The 15849-nt window shown below is 46.6% G+C and overlaps 1 protein-coding gene across 4 annotated transcripts in view; it reads left to right on the plus strand.

Annotated features, from left to right (window-relative positions):
• The window catches only part of MUC4 (mucin 4, cell surface associated), a 50868-nt gene that overhangs the window by 10981 nt on the left and 24038 nt on the right, over window positions 1–15849 (plus strand). For 3 of the 4 annotated variants that reach the window (XM_059687522.1, XM_059687523.1, XM_059687525.1), the window contains exons 1-5: window positions 10665–11408; window positions 12448–12576; window positions 12837–12977; window positions 14265–14398; window positions 15257–15421. In XM_059687522.1, the coding sequence (XP_059543505.1) occupies window positions 10952–11408; window positions 12448–12576; window positions 12837–12977; window positions 14265–14398; window positions 15257–15421 (1026 nt within the window). In that variant the 5' untranslated portion in view covers window positions 10665–10951. Of the gene's footprint in view, window positions 1–10664; window positions 11409–12447; window positions 12577–12836; window positions 12978–14264; window positions 14399–15256; window positions 15422–15849 lie in introns of those variants that run through there. The other variant, XM_059687524.1, reaches the window with a different exon arrangement.

Consider the following 15849-nt stretch of genomic DNA (forward strand, 5'->3'; position numbering starts at 1 on the left):
GCGCGTGCAGGCACACACACTCACACACACACACACACACACACACATCACAAGCATACTAGCAACACAATAGGACAAGTATAAAGTAAATTTTATTAAAGAAAGGCAAGCAAAGAAGCAGTATAGTGCACAATCCCCAAGCTCTCATTAGGCCACAGAGAGGTGATTACAGTTGGAAACACTCAGGGAAGTGCTTCAGGACCGAGACCTGTGCTGCTGGGGCATGGGAATGGCAACAATGAAAGGATTCGGGTGGAGGACATGGCTTTGCTGGAAAGGGGGCCCTCCAGAGCCCAGCAAGGGGAGTTATTTACATGCAACACCCAAGATCTTGCTGTTGGGCTTAGCTGGTCCAGTCCCCTGGACCCAGCTCCTCCATGTGTCCAAAAAGGGAAAGAGACAAAAAACTACCATCCAAGAGTTGTCTATCCTCAGGCTATGTTTACAAAAAATAAAAACATGAAGAAATGCTCATGATATCAGGTAAAATTTAAAAACAGGGTATTAAGTTATAAATACTGGGTAAGTTAAACTATCTATATTTTTAAAGCATAGAAAAAATCCTAGAAAGACATAAAAACAGTGTAGTTGTCTGGGTAGGGAGATTACACGTTTGGCCTCTCAATTATCTATTTTGCAATTTGTATTTAATGAGTATGTCTTCCTTAATATATTTCATGGCATATAATCTTTTTAATATGCTGCAGAACCTGATTTGTTGCGGTTTTATTGAGGACTTTTGCATTAATTCATAAGGAATGTTGGTCATAGTGGAAAGTATACTACTAGTGGGGTTGTTGTTTGTTTTATAGTGTCTTTGCCTGGATTTGGTATCAGGATATTGCTGGCCTAAGAAAATGAGTTAGGAGGTGTTTCTTCCTCTTCAATTTATTGGGGAAGTATGAGAAGAATGGTGTTAGCTCTTGTTAAAATGTTTGGTAGAATTCACCAGTGAATTCATTAGGTTCAGGGCTTTTCTTTGTTGGGAATATTTTGATTGCCGATTCAATCTCTTTACAAGTTATAGGTTTATTCAGACTTTCTATTTCTTCTTGATTTAGTCTTAATAGGTTTTGTGTTTCTAAAACAAACATTGACCATTTTATCTAGATTATCCAATTTGTTGGTGTATAATTGTTCAGAGTACTATCTTATAATCCTTTATATTTCTGTAGAATTGTTAGTATGTCTCCTTTCATTTCTGATTTTAGTAATTTGGGTCTTCTCTCTTTTTTTTCTTATTTCATCTAGCTAAAATTTTGTCTTTTTGTTGATATTTTTTTTAAAAAAATAGGACTAGCTGGTTTTGCTCAGTGGATAGAGCATTGACCTGCGAACTGAAGGGTCCCAGGTTCGATTCTGGTCAAGGGCACATGCCTGAGTTGTGGGCTCAATCCCCAGTGGGGGGCATGCAGGAGGCAGTTGATCAACGATTCTCTCTCATCATTGATGTTTTTCTCTCTCTCTCCCTCTTCCTCTCTGAACTCAATAAAAATATATTTTTAAAAAATAACTTTTGGTTTCATTGATTTTCTCTATTGCTTTTCTATTCTCTATTTCATTTATCTCTGCTCTAATCTTTATTATTTCCTTCCTTCTGCTTGCTTTAAGTTTAGTTTGTTCTTTTTCTAGTTCCTTAAGTTGTAAAGTTAGGTTAATTATTAATATTTCCTTCCTTCTTCTTCTTTTTTTAATCTTCACCTGAGGGTATGTTTTATTGATATATATTGATATTTTTTAAGAGAGAGGGGTAAGGAGAGAGAGCAAGTGAGAGAGAGAGAGAGAGAGAGAGAGAGAGAGAGATGGATTGGTTGCTTCCATTATGCGCCCCAACTGGTGATCGAACCTGTAACCTAGGCATGTGCCCTGACCAGGAATGGAACCCACGATCTTTTGGTGTATGGGACTACACTTCAACCAAGTCACACCAGCCACAGCCTTCCTTCTTTTCTTTTCTTTTTCTTTTTTTTCTTAATTAACCTTGCCAGGGGATTGTCTATTTTTTCTTTAAAAAAAACAATTTTTGACTTTACTGACTTTATTTTCAATTGTTTCTGTATCATTAAATTCTTTCCTTTTCTTAATCATACTAGAGGCCCAGTGCACAAAATTCGTGCACAGGTAGAGTCCCTAGGACTGGCCAGCGATCAGGGCCGATCCGGGCCTTCAGCTGCCGGCCGGGGCCTCCCTTCCCCAGTTGCCAGCGGCTAGCTGGGGCCTTCCTTCAATCTGCGCTGCCCCTGGTGGTCAGCACATGTCATAGTGAGTGATCAAACTCTGGTCTCCTGGTCAAACTCGCAAGGGGACAATTTACACATTAGGCTTTTATATATATAGATCCTTCATTCATCTTTCTTTTCCTTATTTCTTCCTGATGTTTCTAGTTCACCTTTTCACTGAGGGTTCCAGCTTTATGCAGAAAATATTCAATTTACAGTGTCCTGATTTAAGATCACTGTCTTCTTTCCCCATACAGGGTTAAAACTCAAAACACTAGATGTCAGAAAACTGCAAATTTCATAAACGCACTAACTTACCATCTTAGTTTTCAATTCCTTCAGCCCAGAGTGTTGCCCTTCCCTTCTTCTGATCTCAGCTCTGCATTTAGAAAACATGTATTGCACATTATCTGGCATTTGCAGGTTTTGTAGTTAAAGGCTTATCTCTTCTGCCACATTGCTGGAAATGGAGCTGTATTACTTTTATAAACAAACAAACAAACAAACAAAATCTTTACTTACAAAATTGGACTGGGCTCTCAAGAAACTTTTTGCTGCTGATGTTGATTTTTACAGAGGTGATGCAGGCTCTGAAAGATGCTAACTGCCAAGAACCTGTAATAAGTTTAGTAAGTTTGGCTTGTCAGTAGCTTCTGTCTGGTGACTCAAAGGCAGATGAAGGATGAATGCGCTTGTTTATGCTTGAGAAGATGAAATAAGGTTAATAATAATTGCAGAGTTATTATTGAATGTTTTTCAATCCAAACTTTATCTGGAGAAACCAAGTTTTGGAACTTTATTGAGGAGAGAGCAGGCACAAGATTTGCTGTCCTGTAAACAAATCTACTCATAATTTCAAATAAAGGAAGTGCCTTTTAAAGTTGAAGCACAGTCATTTCGGATTAAATAGGGATCCAAGTTTCTCCTAGCACACTCTGAAGCTCAGTCCATGCATTCATGCACACCAGCTGAGAAGTGTATCACCTGTAATTAGTAACTATTTAAGTATAGATGTTTGCAAGTGAGTCACTTATTTTTAATAAATTAGAGCTGGCTGAGGCTTTGTCTGTAGCTAGTGTGAGTGCAATAAAATATTTCAAACCAAACAGCTTGGTATTTAAATATTATGCATAGCAAATAAATTGAAAACAACAACACTGGACATGATCAATTAAATTAACATAATGTTATGATGTGACCAGGGCTAGGGTATGCGCACTTACATAAGTTTTTGCTAGATTTGGACAAATGTAAAAAATGTAAAAAAAGGAGCCCTAGCCAGTTTGGCTCACTGGATAGAGCAGTGATGGCGAACCTATGACACGCATGTCAGAGGTGACACGCGAACTCATTTTTTTGGTTGATTTTTCTTTGTTAAATGGCATTTAAATATATAACATAAATATCAAAAATATAAATCTTTGTTTTACTATGGTTGCAAATATCAAAAAATTTCTATATGTGACACGGCACCAGAGTTAAGTTAGGGTTTTTCAAAATGCTGACACGCCGAGCTCAAAAGGTTCGCCATCACTGGGATAGAGCATCAGCCTGCAGACTGAAGGGTCCCGGGTTCAATTCCAGACAAGGGCATGTACCTCAGTTGCAGGCTCCTGGTCCCTGGTCAGGCATGTGCAGGAGGCAACCAATTGATGTGTTTCTCCCATATCGATATTTCTCCCTATCTTTCCCTCTCTCTTCCACTCTCTCTAAAAATCAATGGAAAAATATCCTCAGGAGAGGATTAAGAAAAAGAAAAGAAAGGAGTAGAAACTTAATTTGCTTTTTAAAAATTGCTATAATTCACATTGAAAGAGTTAATACTCTCTCCAACCATGGAGTTTTAAATGGTCTGATTACCCTTGTAGTCTAACGTTGCCTTCTTCCTCATAAGCAAGACAGCCGTGAGTTGTTATATTCCTGAGGTGTTTTTATTGTTTTTACTTAAAGATTCTTCAAGTGGCACGATTTTGACGTCAGGTGCTCCTCAGACAACATCCCATTCAGGTGAGACAACAACTTCATCCCAATCTAGTGTCAGCAGCCCACCTCTGACAACCTCAGGAATCGTGTCAGCACCAAGCTCACCAGAGACCACTGTGGGAACAACGAAGGACATCACAGTCCCTGGAACTGCAACTTCCACTGAAGCCACCTCAGAATTCCCACAGACAACTCAAGTAGGTGGACCAACAACAGCGCCCTTTTTGAGCACCTCACCTCAGGAAACATCAGCATCTTCAGAGAGCGACCACACTGAGAGCACTGGCACCACCAAACCACCACCCGCCAGCACCATCACAGAAATGAGCACATCAACCCCTTCATCTTCTTCAAGTGGCACGATTTTGACGTCAGGTGCTCCTCAGACAACATCCCATTCAGGTGAGACAACAACTTCATCCCAATCTAGTGTCAGCAGCCCACCTCTGACAACCTCAGGAATCGTGTCAGCACCAAGCTCACCAGAGACCACTGTGGGAACAACGAAGGACATCACAGTCCCTGGAACTGCAACTTCCACTGAAGCCACCTCAGAATTCCCACAGACAACTCAAGTAGGTGGACCAACAACAGCGCCCTTTCTGAGCACCTCACCTCAGGAAACATCAGCATCTTCAGAGAGCGACCACACTGAGAGCACTGGCACCACCAAACCACCACCCGCCAGCACCATCACAGAAATGAGCACATCAACCCCTTCATCTTCTTCAAGTGGCAAGATTTTGACGTCAGGTGCTCCTCAGACAACATCCCATTCAGGTGAGACAACAACTTCATCCCAATCTAGTGTCAGCAGCCCACCTCTGACAACCTCAGGAATCGTGTCAGCACCAAGCTCACCAGAGACCACTGTGGGAACAACGAAGGACATCGCAGTCCCTGGAACTGCAACTTCCACTGAAGCCACCTCAGAATTCCCACAGACAACTCAAGTAGGTGGACCAACAACAGCTCCCTTTTTGAGCACCTCAATTCAGGAAACATCAGCATCTTCAGAGAGCGACCACACTGAGAGCACTGGCACCACCAAACCACCACCCGCCAGCTCCATCACAGAAGTGAGCACATCAACCCCTTCATCTTCTTCAAGTGGCACGATTTTGACGTCAGGTGCTCCTCAGACAACATCCCATTCAGGTGAGACAACAACTTCATCCCAATCTAGTGTCAGCAGCCCACCTCTGACAACCTCAGGAATCGTGTCAGCACCAAGCTCACCAGAGACCACTGTGGGAACAACGAAGGACATCGCAGTCCCTGGAACTGCAACTTCCACTGAAGCCACCTCAGAATTCCCACAGACAACTCAAGTAGGTGGACCAACAACAGCGCCCTTTTTGAGCACCTCACCTCAGGAAACATCAGCATCTTCAGAGAGCGACCACACTGAGAGCACTGGCACAACCAAACCACCACCCGCCAGCACCATCACAGAAGTGAGCACATCAACCCCTTCATCTTCTTCAAGTGGCACGATTTTGACGTCAGGTGCTCCTCAGACAACATCCCATTCAGGTGAGACAACAACTTCATCCCAATCTAGTGTCAGCAGCCCACCTCTGACAACCTCAGGAATCGTGTCAGCACCAAGCTCACCAGAGACCACTGTGGGAACAACGAAGGACATCGCAGTCCCTGTAACTGCAACTTCCACTGAAGCCACCTCAGAATTTCCACAGACAACTCAAGTAGGTGGACCAACAACAGCGCCCTTTCTGAGCACCTCACCTCAGGAAACATCAGCATCTTCAGAGAGCGACCATACTGAGAGCACTGGCACCACCAAACCACCACCCGCCAGCACCATCACAGAAGTGAGCACATCAACCCCTTCATCTTCTTCAAGTGGCACGATTTTGATGTCAGGTGCTCCTCAGACAACATCCCATTCAGGTGAGACAACAACTTCATCCCAATCTAGTGTCAGCAGCCCACCTCTGACAACCTCAGGAATCGTGTCAGCACCAAGCTCACCAGAGACCACTGTGGGAACAACGAAGGACATCGCAGTCCCTGGAACTGCAACTTCCACTGAAGCCACCTCAGAATTCCCACAGACAACTGAAGTAGGTGGACCAACAACAGCGCCCTTTTTGAGCACCTCACCTCAGGAAACATCAGCATCTTCAGAGAGCGACCACACTGAGAGCACTGGCACAACCAAACCACCACCCGCCAGCACCATCACAGAAGTGAGCACATCAACCCCTTCATCTTCTTCAAGTGGCACGATTTTGACGTCAGGTGCTCCTCAGACAACATCCCATTCAGGTGAGACAACAACTTCATCCCAATCTAGTGTCAGCAGCCCACCTCTGACAACCTCAGGAATCGTGTCAGCACCAAGCTCACCAGAGACCACTGTGGGAACAACGAAGGACATCGCAGTCCCTGTAACTGCAACTTCCACTGAAGCCACCTCAGAATTTCCACAGACAACTCAAGTAGGTGGACCAACAACAGCGCCCTTTCTGAGCACCTCACCTCAGGAAACATCAGCATCTTCAGAGAGCGACCACACTGAGAGCACTGGATCCACCAAACCACCACCCGCCAGCACCATCACAGAAATGAGCACATCAACCCCTTCATCTTCTTCAAGTGGCACGATTTTGACATCAGGTGCTCCTCAGACAACATCCCATTCAGGTGAGACAACAACTTCATCCCAATCTAGTGTCAGCAGCCCACCTCTGACAACCTCAGGAATCGTGTCAGCACCAAGCTCACCAGAGACCACTGTGGGAACAACGAAGGACATCGCAGTCCCTGTAACTGCAACTTCCACTGAAGCCACCTCAGAATTCCCACAGACAACTCAAGTAGGTGGACCAACAACAGCGCCCTTTTTGAGCACCTCAACTCAGGAAACATCAGCATCTTCACAGAGCGACCACACTGAGAGAACTGGCACCACCAAACCACCACCCGCCAGCACCATCACAGAAATGAGCACATCAACCCCTTCATCTTCTTCAAGTGGCACGATTTTGACGTCAGGTGCTCCTCAGACAACATCCCATTCAGGTGAGACAACAACTTCATCCCAATCTAGTGTCAGCAGCCCACCTCTGACAACCTCAGGAATCGTGTCAGCACCAGGCTCACCAGAGATCACTGTGGGAACAACGAAGCACATCACAGTCCCTGTAACTGCAACTTCGACTGTAGTCACCTCAGAATTCCCACAGACAACTCAAGTAGGTGGACCAACAACAGCGCCCTTTCTGAGCACCTCACCTCAGGAAACATCAGCATCTTCAGAGAGCCACCACACTGAGAGCACTGGCACAACCAAACCACCACCCGCCAGCACCATCACAGAAATGAGCACATCAACCCCTTCATCTTCTTCAAGTGGCACGATTTTGACGTCAGGTGCTCCTCAGACAACATCCCATTCAGGTGAGACAACAACTTCATCCCAATCTAGTGTCAGCAGCCCACCTCTGACAACCTCAGGAATCGTGTCAGCACCAAGCTCACCAGAGACCACTGTGGGAACAACGAAGGACATCGCAGTCCCTGTAACTGCAACTTCCACTGAAGCCACCTCAGAGTTCCCACAGACAACTCAAGTAGGTGGACCAACAACAGCGCCCTTTTTGAGCACCTCACCTCAGGAAACATCAGCATCTTCAGAGAGCGACCACACTGAGAGCACTGGCACCACCAAACCACCACCCGCCAGCACCATCACAGAAATGAGCACATCAACCCCTTCGTCTTCTTCAAGTGGCACGATTTTGACGTCAGGTGCTCCTCAGACAACATCCCATTCAGGTGAGACAACAACTTCATCCCAATCTAGTGTCAGCAGCCCACCTCTGACAACCTCAGGAATCGTGTCAGCACCAAGCTCACCAGAGACCACTGTGGGAACAACGAAGGACATCGCAGTCCCTGTAACTGCAACTTCCACTGAAGCCACCTCAGAATTCCCACAGACAACTCAAGTAGGTGGACCAACAACAGCGCCCTTTTTGAGTACCTCAACTCAGGAAACATCAGCATCTTCACAGAGCGACCACACTGAGAGCACTGGCACCACCAAACCACCACCCGCCAGCACCATCACAGAAATGAGCACATCAACCCCTTCATCTTCTTCAAGTGGCACGATTTTGACGTCAGGTGCTCCTCAGACAACATCCCATTCAGGTGAGACAACAACTTCATCCCAATCTAGTGTCAGCAGCCCACCTCTGACAACCTCAGGAATCGTGTCAGCACCAAGCTCACCAGAGACCACTGTGGGAACAACGAAGGACATCGCAGTCCCTGTAACTGCAACTTCCACTGAAGCCACCTCAGAGTTCCCACAGACAACTCAAGTGGGTGGACCAACAACAGCGCCCTTTTTGAGCACCTCACCTCAGGAAACATCAGCATCTTCAGAGAGCGACCACACTGAGAGCACTGGCACCACCAAACCACCACCCGCCAGCACCATCACAGAAATGAGCACATCAACCCCTTCATCTTCTTCAAGTGGCACGATTTTGACGTCAGGTGCTCCTCAGACAACATCCCATTCAGGTGAGACAACAACTTCATCCCAATCTAGTGTCAGCAGCCCACCTCTGACAACCTCAGGAATCGTGTCAGCACCAAGCTCACCAGAGACCACTGTGGGAACAACGAAGGACATCACAGTCCCTGTAACTGCAACTTCCACTGAAGCCACCTCAGAGTTCCCACAGACAACTCAAGTAGGTGGACCAACAACAGCGCCCTTTTTGAGCACCTCACCTCAGGAAACATCAGCATCTTCAGAGAGCGACCACACTGAGAGCACTGGCACCACCAAACCACCACCCGCCAGCACCATCACAGAAATGAGCACATCAACCCCTTCGTCTTCTTCAAGTGGCACGATTTTGACGTCAGGTGCTCCTCAGACAACATCCCATTCAGGTGAGACAACAACTTCATCCCAATCTAGTGTCAGTAGCCCACCTCTGACAACCTCAGGAATCGTGTCAGCACCAAGCTCACCAGAGACCACTGTGGGAACAACGAAGGACATCGCAGTCCCTGTAACTGCAACTTCCACTGAAGCCACCTCAGAATTCCCACAGACAACTCAAGTAGGTGGACCAACAACAGCGCCCTTTTTGAGTACCTCAACTCAGGAAACATCAGCATCTTCACAGAGCGACCACACTGAGAGCACTGGCACCACCAAACCACCACCCGCCAGCACCATCACAGAAATGAGCACATCAACCCCTTCATCTTCTTCAAGTGGCACGATTTTGACGTCAGGTGCTCCTCAGACAACATCCCATTCAGGTGAGACAACAACTTCATCCCAATCTAGTGTCAGCAGCCCACCTCTGACAACCTCAGGAATCGTGTCAGCACCAAGCTCACCAGAGACCACTGTGGGAACAACGAAGGACATCGCAGTCCCTGTAACTGCAACTTCCACTGAAGCCACCTCAGAGTTCCCACAGACAACTCAAGTAGGTGGACCAACAACAGCGCCCTTTTTGAGCACCTCACCTCAGGAAACATCAGCATCTTCAGAGAGCGACCACACTGAGAGCACTGGCACCACCAAACCACCACCCGCCAGCACCATCACAGAAATGAGCACATCAACCCCTTCGTCTTCTTCAAGTGGCACGATTTTGACGTCAGGTGCTCCTCAGACAACATCCCATTCAGGTGAGACAACAACTTCATCCCAATCTAGTGTCAGTAGCCCACCTCTGACAACCTCAGGAATCGTGTCAGCACCAAGCTCACCAGAGACCACTGTGGGAACAACGAAGGACATCGCAGTCCCTGTAACTGCAACTTCCACTGAAGCCACCTCAGAATTCCCACAGACAACTCAAGTAGGTGGACCAACAACAGCGCCCTTTTTGAGTACCTCAACTCAGGAAACATCAGCATCTTCAGAGAGCGACCACACTGAGAGCACTGGCACCACCAAACCACCACCCGCCAGCACCATCACAGAAATGAGCACATCAACCCCTTCATCTTCTTCAAGTGGCACGATTTTGACGTCAGGTGCTCCTCAGACAACATCCCATTCAGGTGAGACAACAACTTCATCCCAATCTAGTGTCAGCAGCCCACCTCTGACAACCTCAGGAATCGTGTCAGCACCAAGCTCACCAGAGACCACTGTGGGAACAACGAAGGACATCGCAGTCCCTGTAACTGCAACTTCCACTGAAGCCACCTCAGAATTCCCACAGACAACTCAAGTAGGTGGACCAACAACAGCGCCCTTTTTGAGCACCTCACCTCAGGAAACATCAGCATCTTCAGAGAGCGACCACACTGAGAGCACTGGCACCACCAAACCACCTCCCGCCAGCACCATCACAGAAATTAGCACATCAACCCCTTCATCTTCTTCAAGTGGCACGATTTTGACGTCAGGTGCTCCTCAGACAACATCCCATTCAGGTGAGACAACAACTTCATCCCAATCTAGTGTCAGCAGCCCACCTCTGACAACCTCAGGAATCGTGTCAGCACCAAGCTCACCAGAGACCACTGTGGGAACAACGAAGGACATCGCAGTCCCTGTAACTGCAACTTCCACTGAAGTCACCTCAGAATTCCCACAGACAACTCAAGTGGGTGGACCAACAACAGCGCCCTTTTTGCGCACCTCACCTCAGGAAACATCAGCATCTTCACAGAGCGACCACACTGAGAGCACTGGCACCACCAAACCACCACCCGCCAGCACCATCACAGAAATGCGCACATCAGCCCCTACATCTTTTTCAAGTGGCACTATTTTGACTTCAAATGCTCCTCAGACAACATCCCATTCAGATGAGGCAACAACTTCATCCCAATCTAATGCCAGTAGTACACTTCTGACAACCTCAAGAACCATGCCAGCACCAACTATGGCAGACACTTCTCTGGGAACTACAATTGGCATGACATTCTCTGTAACTACTAGTCCTTCTTCAGTCACCTCTGTAGCCTTACGTACAACTGAAGTAGGTGGACATACGTCAGCACCCTCTTTGAGCACCTCTACCAAGGGAACATCAGCATCATCACAGAACTACACCTCTGTGATCACTGAGATCACCAAATCTTCACAAACCAGCGTCATCACAGACATGAGCACATCAACCCTTTCACCTTCACCAAGTACAAATGTCCCCACATCAGCCTTTCCTCAGAAGACATCCCATTCAGGTGAGACAACCGATTCCCCTCATTCTATTGTCATGCCCAATTTCTCACGAAGAAAAAAATGATGCCAGCACCAACCTCAACAGACTCCACTGTATGAAAAACAAGGACATTTCTCTCTATTACCACAGCTTCTGTGTCACTCACCTCATTTGTGTTTGTTACAACCTAAGTAGACAACCAACAGCCCTGTATTCCAACATCTCTACTAAGGAAACTTCAACCTTCTTTAAGAACCACGGGACAGAGGGCACTGAGTTTGCCAGACTCTCACCAACCTGCATCATTATAGCAATTAACTCATCATCTTTCTTATTCTTACCAATTGGGCACAATCCTGTAGCATTTGTTTTTGAGGAGACATCTCCTTTAGGTAAAACATCACTTCAGTTTCTTCCTGTGTCAGCCACACTCTTCTGATGTCAGAAATTATGACAATACCTTTCTTAAAAGAAACCACTGTAGGAAAATCAGAGCCTATGTCACTGTCTGTAACTGCAACTTCTACTTCTGTCACCTTTCTTTCTCCTTTTACTACCTTGTCCACAAGTGGAGAAGTCCTGGCAACACCCTCAAGCTCAGTCATTCATGAAATCATGACTGCATAGGTCATTCCCACTGTAATTTCTGTCAGTAACTCTCTGAGAAATATCATGCAAGTCCCAAGAGCCTCGTAAGCAAGTCAAGCACACTCACCCTTGAGCATCCTGTAATGTTTAAAGGGTAGCCGCTACTACCAACCCTATTATAAGGCCAACATATATGAGTTCTACAAATATTTGTAACAGTGTATCTGGATCCACACTGAAATTTTCTCCTTTTTTTTCCACACTGATTTTTTCATTTCCATCTATAACCTACCCTTTGATCAAGACCACTCATACTTCTTCAGCACCTAAGTATTCCATGAGTATATTGCTTATACCACAGCCATCAGTAGGCTCTGCTTTCTCTGATTCTATTTCTTCTGGTAATATATGCAAAGTTCAGGCCATATTGAGTTTCTATACTTCAACTGGTAATTCTTCATTCTCTCAATCAGCCCCTGACCCTGCAGTCACCTGGAGCTCCACCACCATATTCACAAGTCATCCCACACCTTTGTCTGGTACCGGTACTTTCCCACCATCCACAGCATTCTCACGCTCCACTGTGAAGACTGATACATCAGGTAGGTGGAGACTAAAGTGGTCTCTTACAGTGGCTGCATTGGCTCAATTTGGCCTAGAGGAGCACTTGAGAGAGAATGGTGAGTTAACATTACCAGTCTAGGATTGAGGTCAGGTCCACAAGAGAGTCATTTGGGTATGACCAGAAGAGAGATAAGATGGTTTCTAGTTGTCTCTTCCAGCTCCTAAAGTCTGTGACTTTTTTTGACTCTGCTTTGTCTGACTGTAAGACCCACTCCAGTCTTCTCTTCCTGCATGCCAGGAACAATCACAGCTTCACTGACGACAGACAGTCAGAGAAACACAGCAACATCACTACTCTCAACAACTATCCAGAGCCTTACAACTTCAACTCCCAGCACACGCTCAACAACTACCCCAGTCCCTATGAAGCCTGAGAAAGGTAAGTTATGCCATAGATCTGGGACCTTTCCACCCTGGGATGGAGAGGGTTGAGCTAGATGTGGAGCTTGTAGTTGTGGCAGATGGACTGGATCTACCAATAAGGGCCCTTGTGGTTATTTCTGTGGACATCTCCACTGCCCCTTCTGGGCCATGGGAAGTTGAGCTCCTCCCCATATCTCCTTTAAATGGTGATGTGACTGAATGCTTAGTCTTAGCCTGCTTGCTCACAGACTGCTCTTTCATGTCAGAAGGGCCTTATGAGGGAAAATGAGACAGCATCAGAGTTGGGTGCTGAGGGTTGGCTTTGTACATGGCACTGTATTAGGAAGTGAAGACAAAAATGATCAAGGTGCTGTGCAGCAAGAGACAGATATGCTGCCTCAGTAGGTGCAATTAGAGGAATAAACCCAGGGTATTAGGCACACGCATGAAAGGCCCCTAAGGAATGTGTATGTGTGTGAGGGAGTGAGGAGGGACGGGGGTGGGTTTCAAGGTGAAGAGAAGGTCTCTAGAAAGAATTAGTAGGAACTGGGGAAAAGTCAGCAGGAAGGTATTGGAATAAAGATGTAGACATGAGAAGTAGTCTCAGTATAGCAAGGGGAGGAGATCCCCAAAACATTTGGGATTTGCTGGAAGGTGAAGAGTGTTGAGAGGTGAGGCTGTGATGTAAGGGAAGCTTGTATATAACAGGAACCAGGGAGGAGGTGGCTAAATTTGCATTTATGGATGGTGGCTGGGGTGGAGGCTGAATTTGCAGGAGGCCAGGAGAGCAGTGTAGAGACTGCTGTGTATTCCAAGCAAGACAGAGTAAGTATGGAAAGAAGGAGACCCATTTGAGAAATGTTTAGGACAAAGTTTCTCAAACTACCCAAGGACCTCTAAGGAGTCCTAGGACAAATTCTAGGGGGTCTTCAAGTTTATCTAGAGAAATACCATCTTAGGAAATAAGTCTCATTCTATGAAATGGTCTTTCAATTATTCATCTTCACTGCCTTGGAGGAGTTTTTGTCTTTTCACCCTTAAAAGAATTATGAGTGCCATAACAAATGCAGAATAATGTGTTGGTATGCTGACAGCAGCATACCAAACTGGGGAAGGATGACCGTATCAGTTTAAGTGGTAAAATGAGGAGATGGGTTAAACACAAGTGGATAGGGGGAGAGGGGAGGATTTGATGACTCCCAGTTAGGGGAACAAAGGACAGGGTAGAGGATCAGCTGGGGAAATTCTCTGGGGATCCCTGTCAGTCCATGAGAACTTCCTGCTCTTCTTTGTTCTGGCCCAGGTGTTTCCCTCTTCCCCTATGGGCCACATGTTCAAGACCAGGAGTTTGTCAGGAGGAGGGTGGACTTCACCTCGCCGCTCTTCAAGCCCCAGATTGGCTTCCCTTTTGGCTCCTCTCTCCGAGATTTCCTCTACGTGAGTCCCAGGCTGCAGCCCAAATGACCTGTGTTCTCAAGGCCCTGCTTCCCCTTCCAGGGCTCCGAGATGGCCCAGTGACTGTGACCGTGATCCTGATTGAAAATAAGGGAAAATGAAAGCAACACTGTTAGGCTCCTACTGAATTCCTGCCTCTGGCTTAGTTTGCATTCACAATCTTTACTGTCAGAGAGTTAGCCAAGGTAGACATGAATCTAGGCAAGGCTCGCCCTCCCACATGAACAAAAGTGTCCATCTCAGTAAAGAGATCCCGGGGCCCAGTAAGCTTTCTTCTGTTTTTACAGGGCCCTTTATATGAGCAGGAAGCTCTACTTGGGAAACAACTGATGCATTTTACATTTTCTGTAATTATTTTCTGGTTCCCTGGTCCAGGTACCCATGAGTCCTGGAAGAGAGTTGGAACGACAGTCATGGCCCCTGTGGCTTTCAGTGAGAGGGACTAAGTCAGGACACAGTGTGTGATGTAGTGATGGGGTGAGGGTTTCGGTCTTTTTAGCCCCATCTGATGTGGCACCAGCTTCAGGATGGAGCCTCAGGGATTTCCCCAGAGGGGTCTGCTCTGTGACAGGCTGGCCCATAGACGGGGCCTGATGCTAAGCAGGACAAAACTTACCACCTTAGGAAGGACTTAGGACTAGAAGAATGTCCTGCGGGTAGACTATTTATGTGAGAATTAAGTAAAGGGGCTCTCCCGGCAGCCAGGGAGATGGATGACATGACCTTCCAGAGGTTGTTGACCCTCTAAAGTTCTACCCAGAGAGGCCTTTGAGGGTCACACTTCTGAGGAGCTGTCCCAAGGCTGCTTTGAATGTTAACCGAAAGAACTTTTATGCTCAGTTCACAGATAATGGTCAGATCATTTTCCCGGAGTCAGAGTATCAGATTTTCTCCCACCCCCACCCTCCTCTTGGTGGCTTCACAGGCAGGGACGGTCTGGCTGTGGTGGCTCCATTCTGGGATGATGCTGATTTCTCCAGCCACAAGGGAACCATATTTTACCAGGTGGGTCTTTCAAAGTTTGGCATTCAGGATCCTCCAGAAACCAACAAGGAGAGACAAAGAGCCGGGCAGGGAGGTGCACGTGTTACTGCTGTCAGAGCCAGGCTCCGTGTGGACAGGCATTGGTGCTTAAATATGAGGGTGGGAGGAAGCAGATTAGGACTATTACATAAACCCAGGAATACCCTGACACAACCATGAGAAGACTTGCAGGTGACAGGGATGGGGGTTGGCAATCCAGAGTTTTAGTTTAGAAAAAGGCTGTAGGGGGTCTTTCTTAATAAGCCTGAGTCAAGCCGGACCGCTGCGTGTGCTCCTGGATTGGGTTAATGATTCCAGTCAGTGAGAGCACATAATGAAAGCTCCTGCAGGCGAATGTGGACTGTGCCCCTGCCATGGACAAGGTACTATAGAGGGTCGAAAGATGGAAA

Source organism: Myotis daubentonii, chromosome 3 (genome assembly GCF_963259705.1).
Source record: "Myotis daubentonii chromosome 3, mMyoDau2.1, whole genome shotgun sequence".
Classification (NCBI taxonomy): Eukaryota; Metazoa; Chordata; class Mammalia; order Chiroptera; family Vespertilionidae; genus Myotis; species Myotis daubentonii.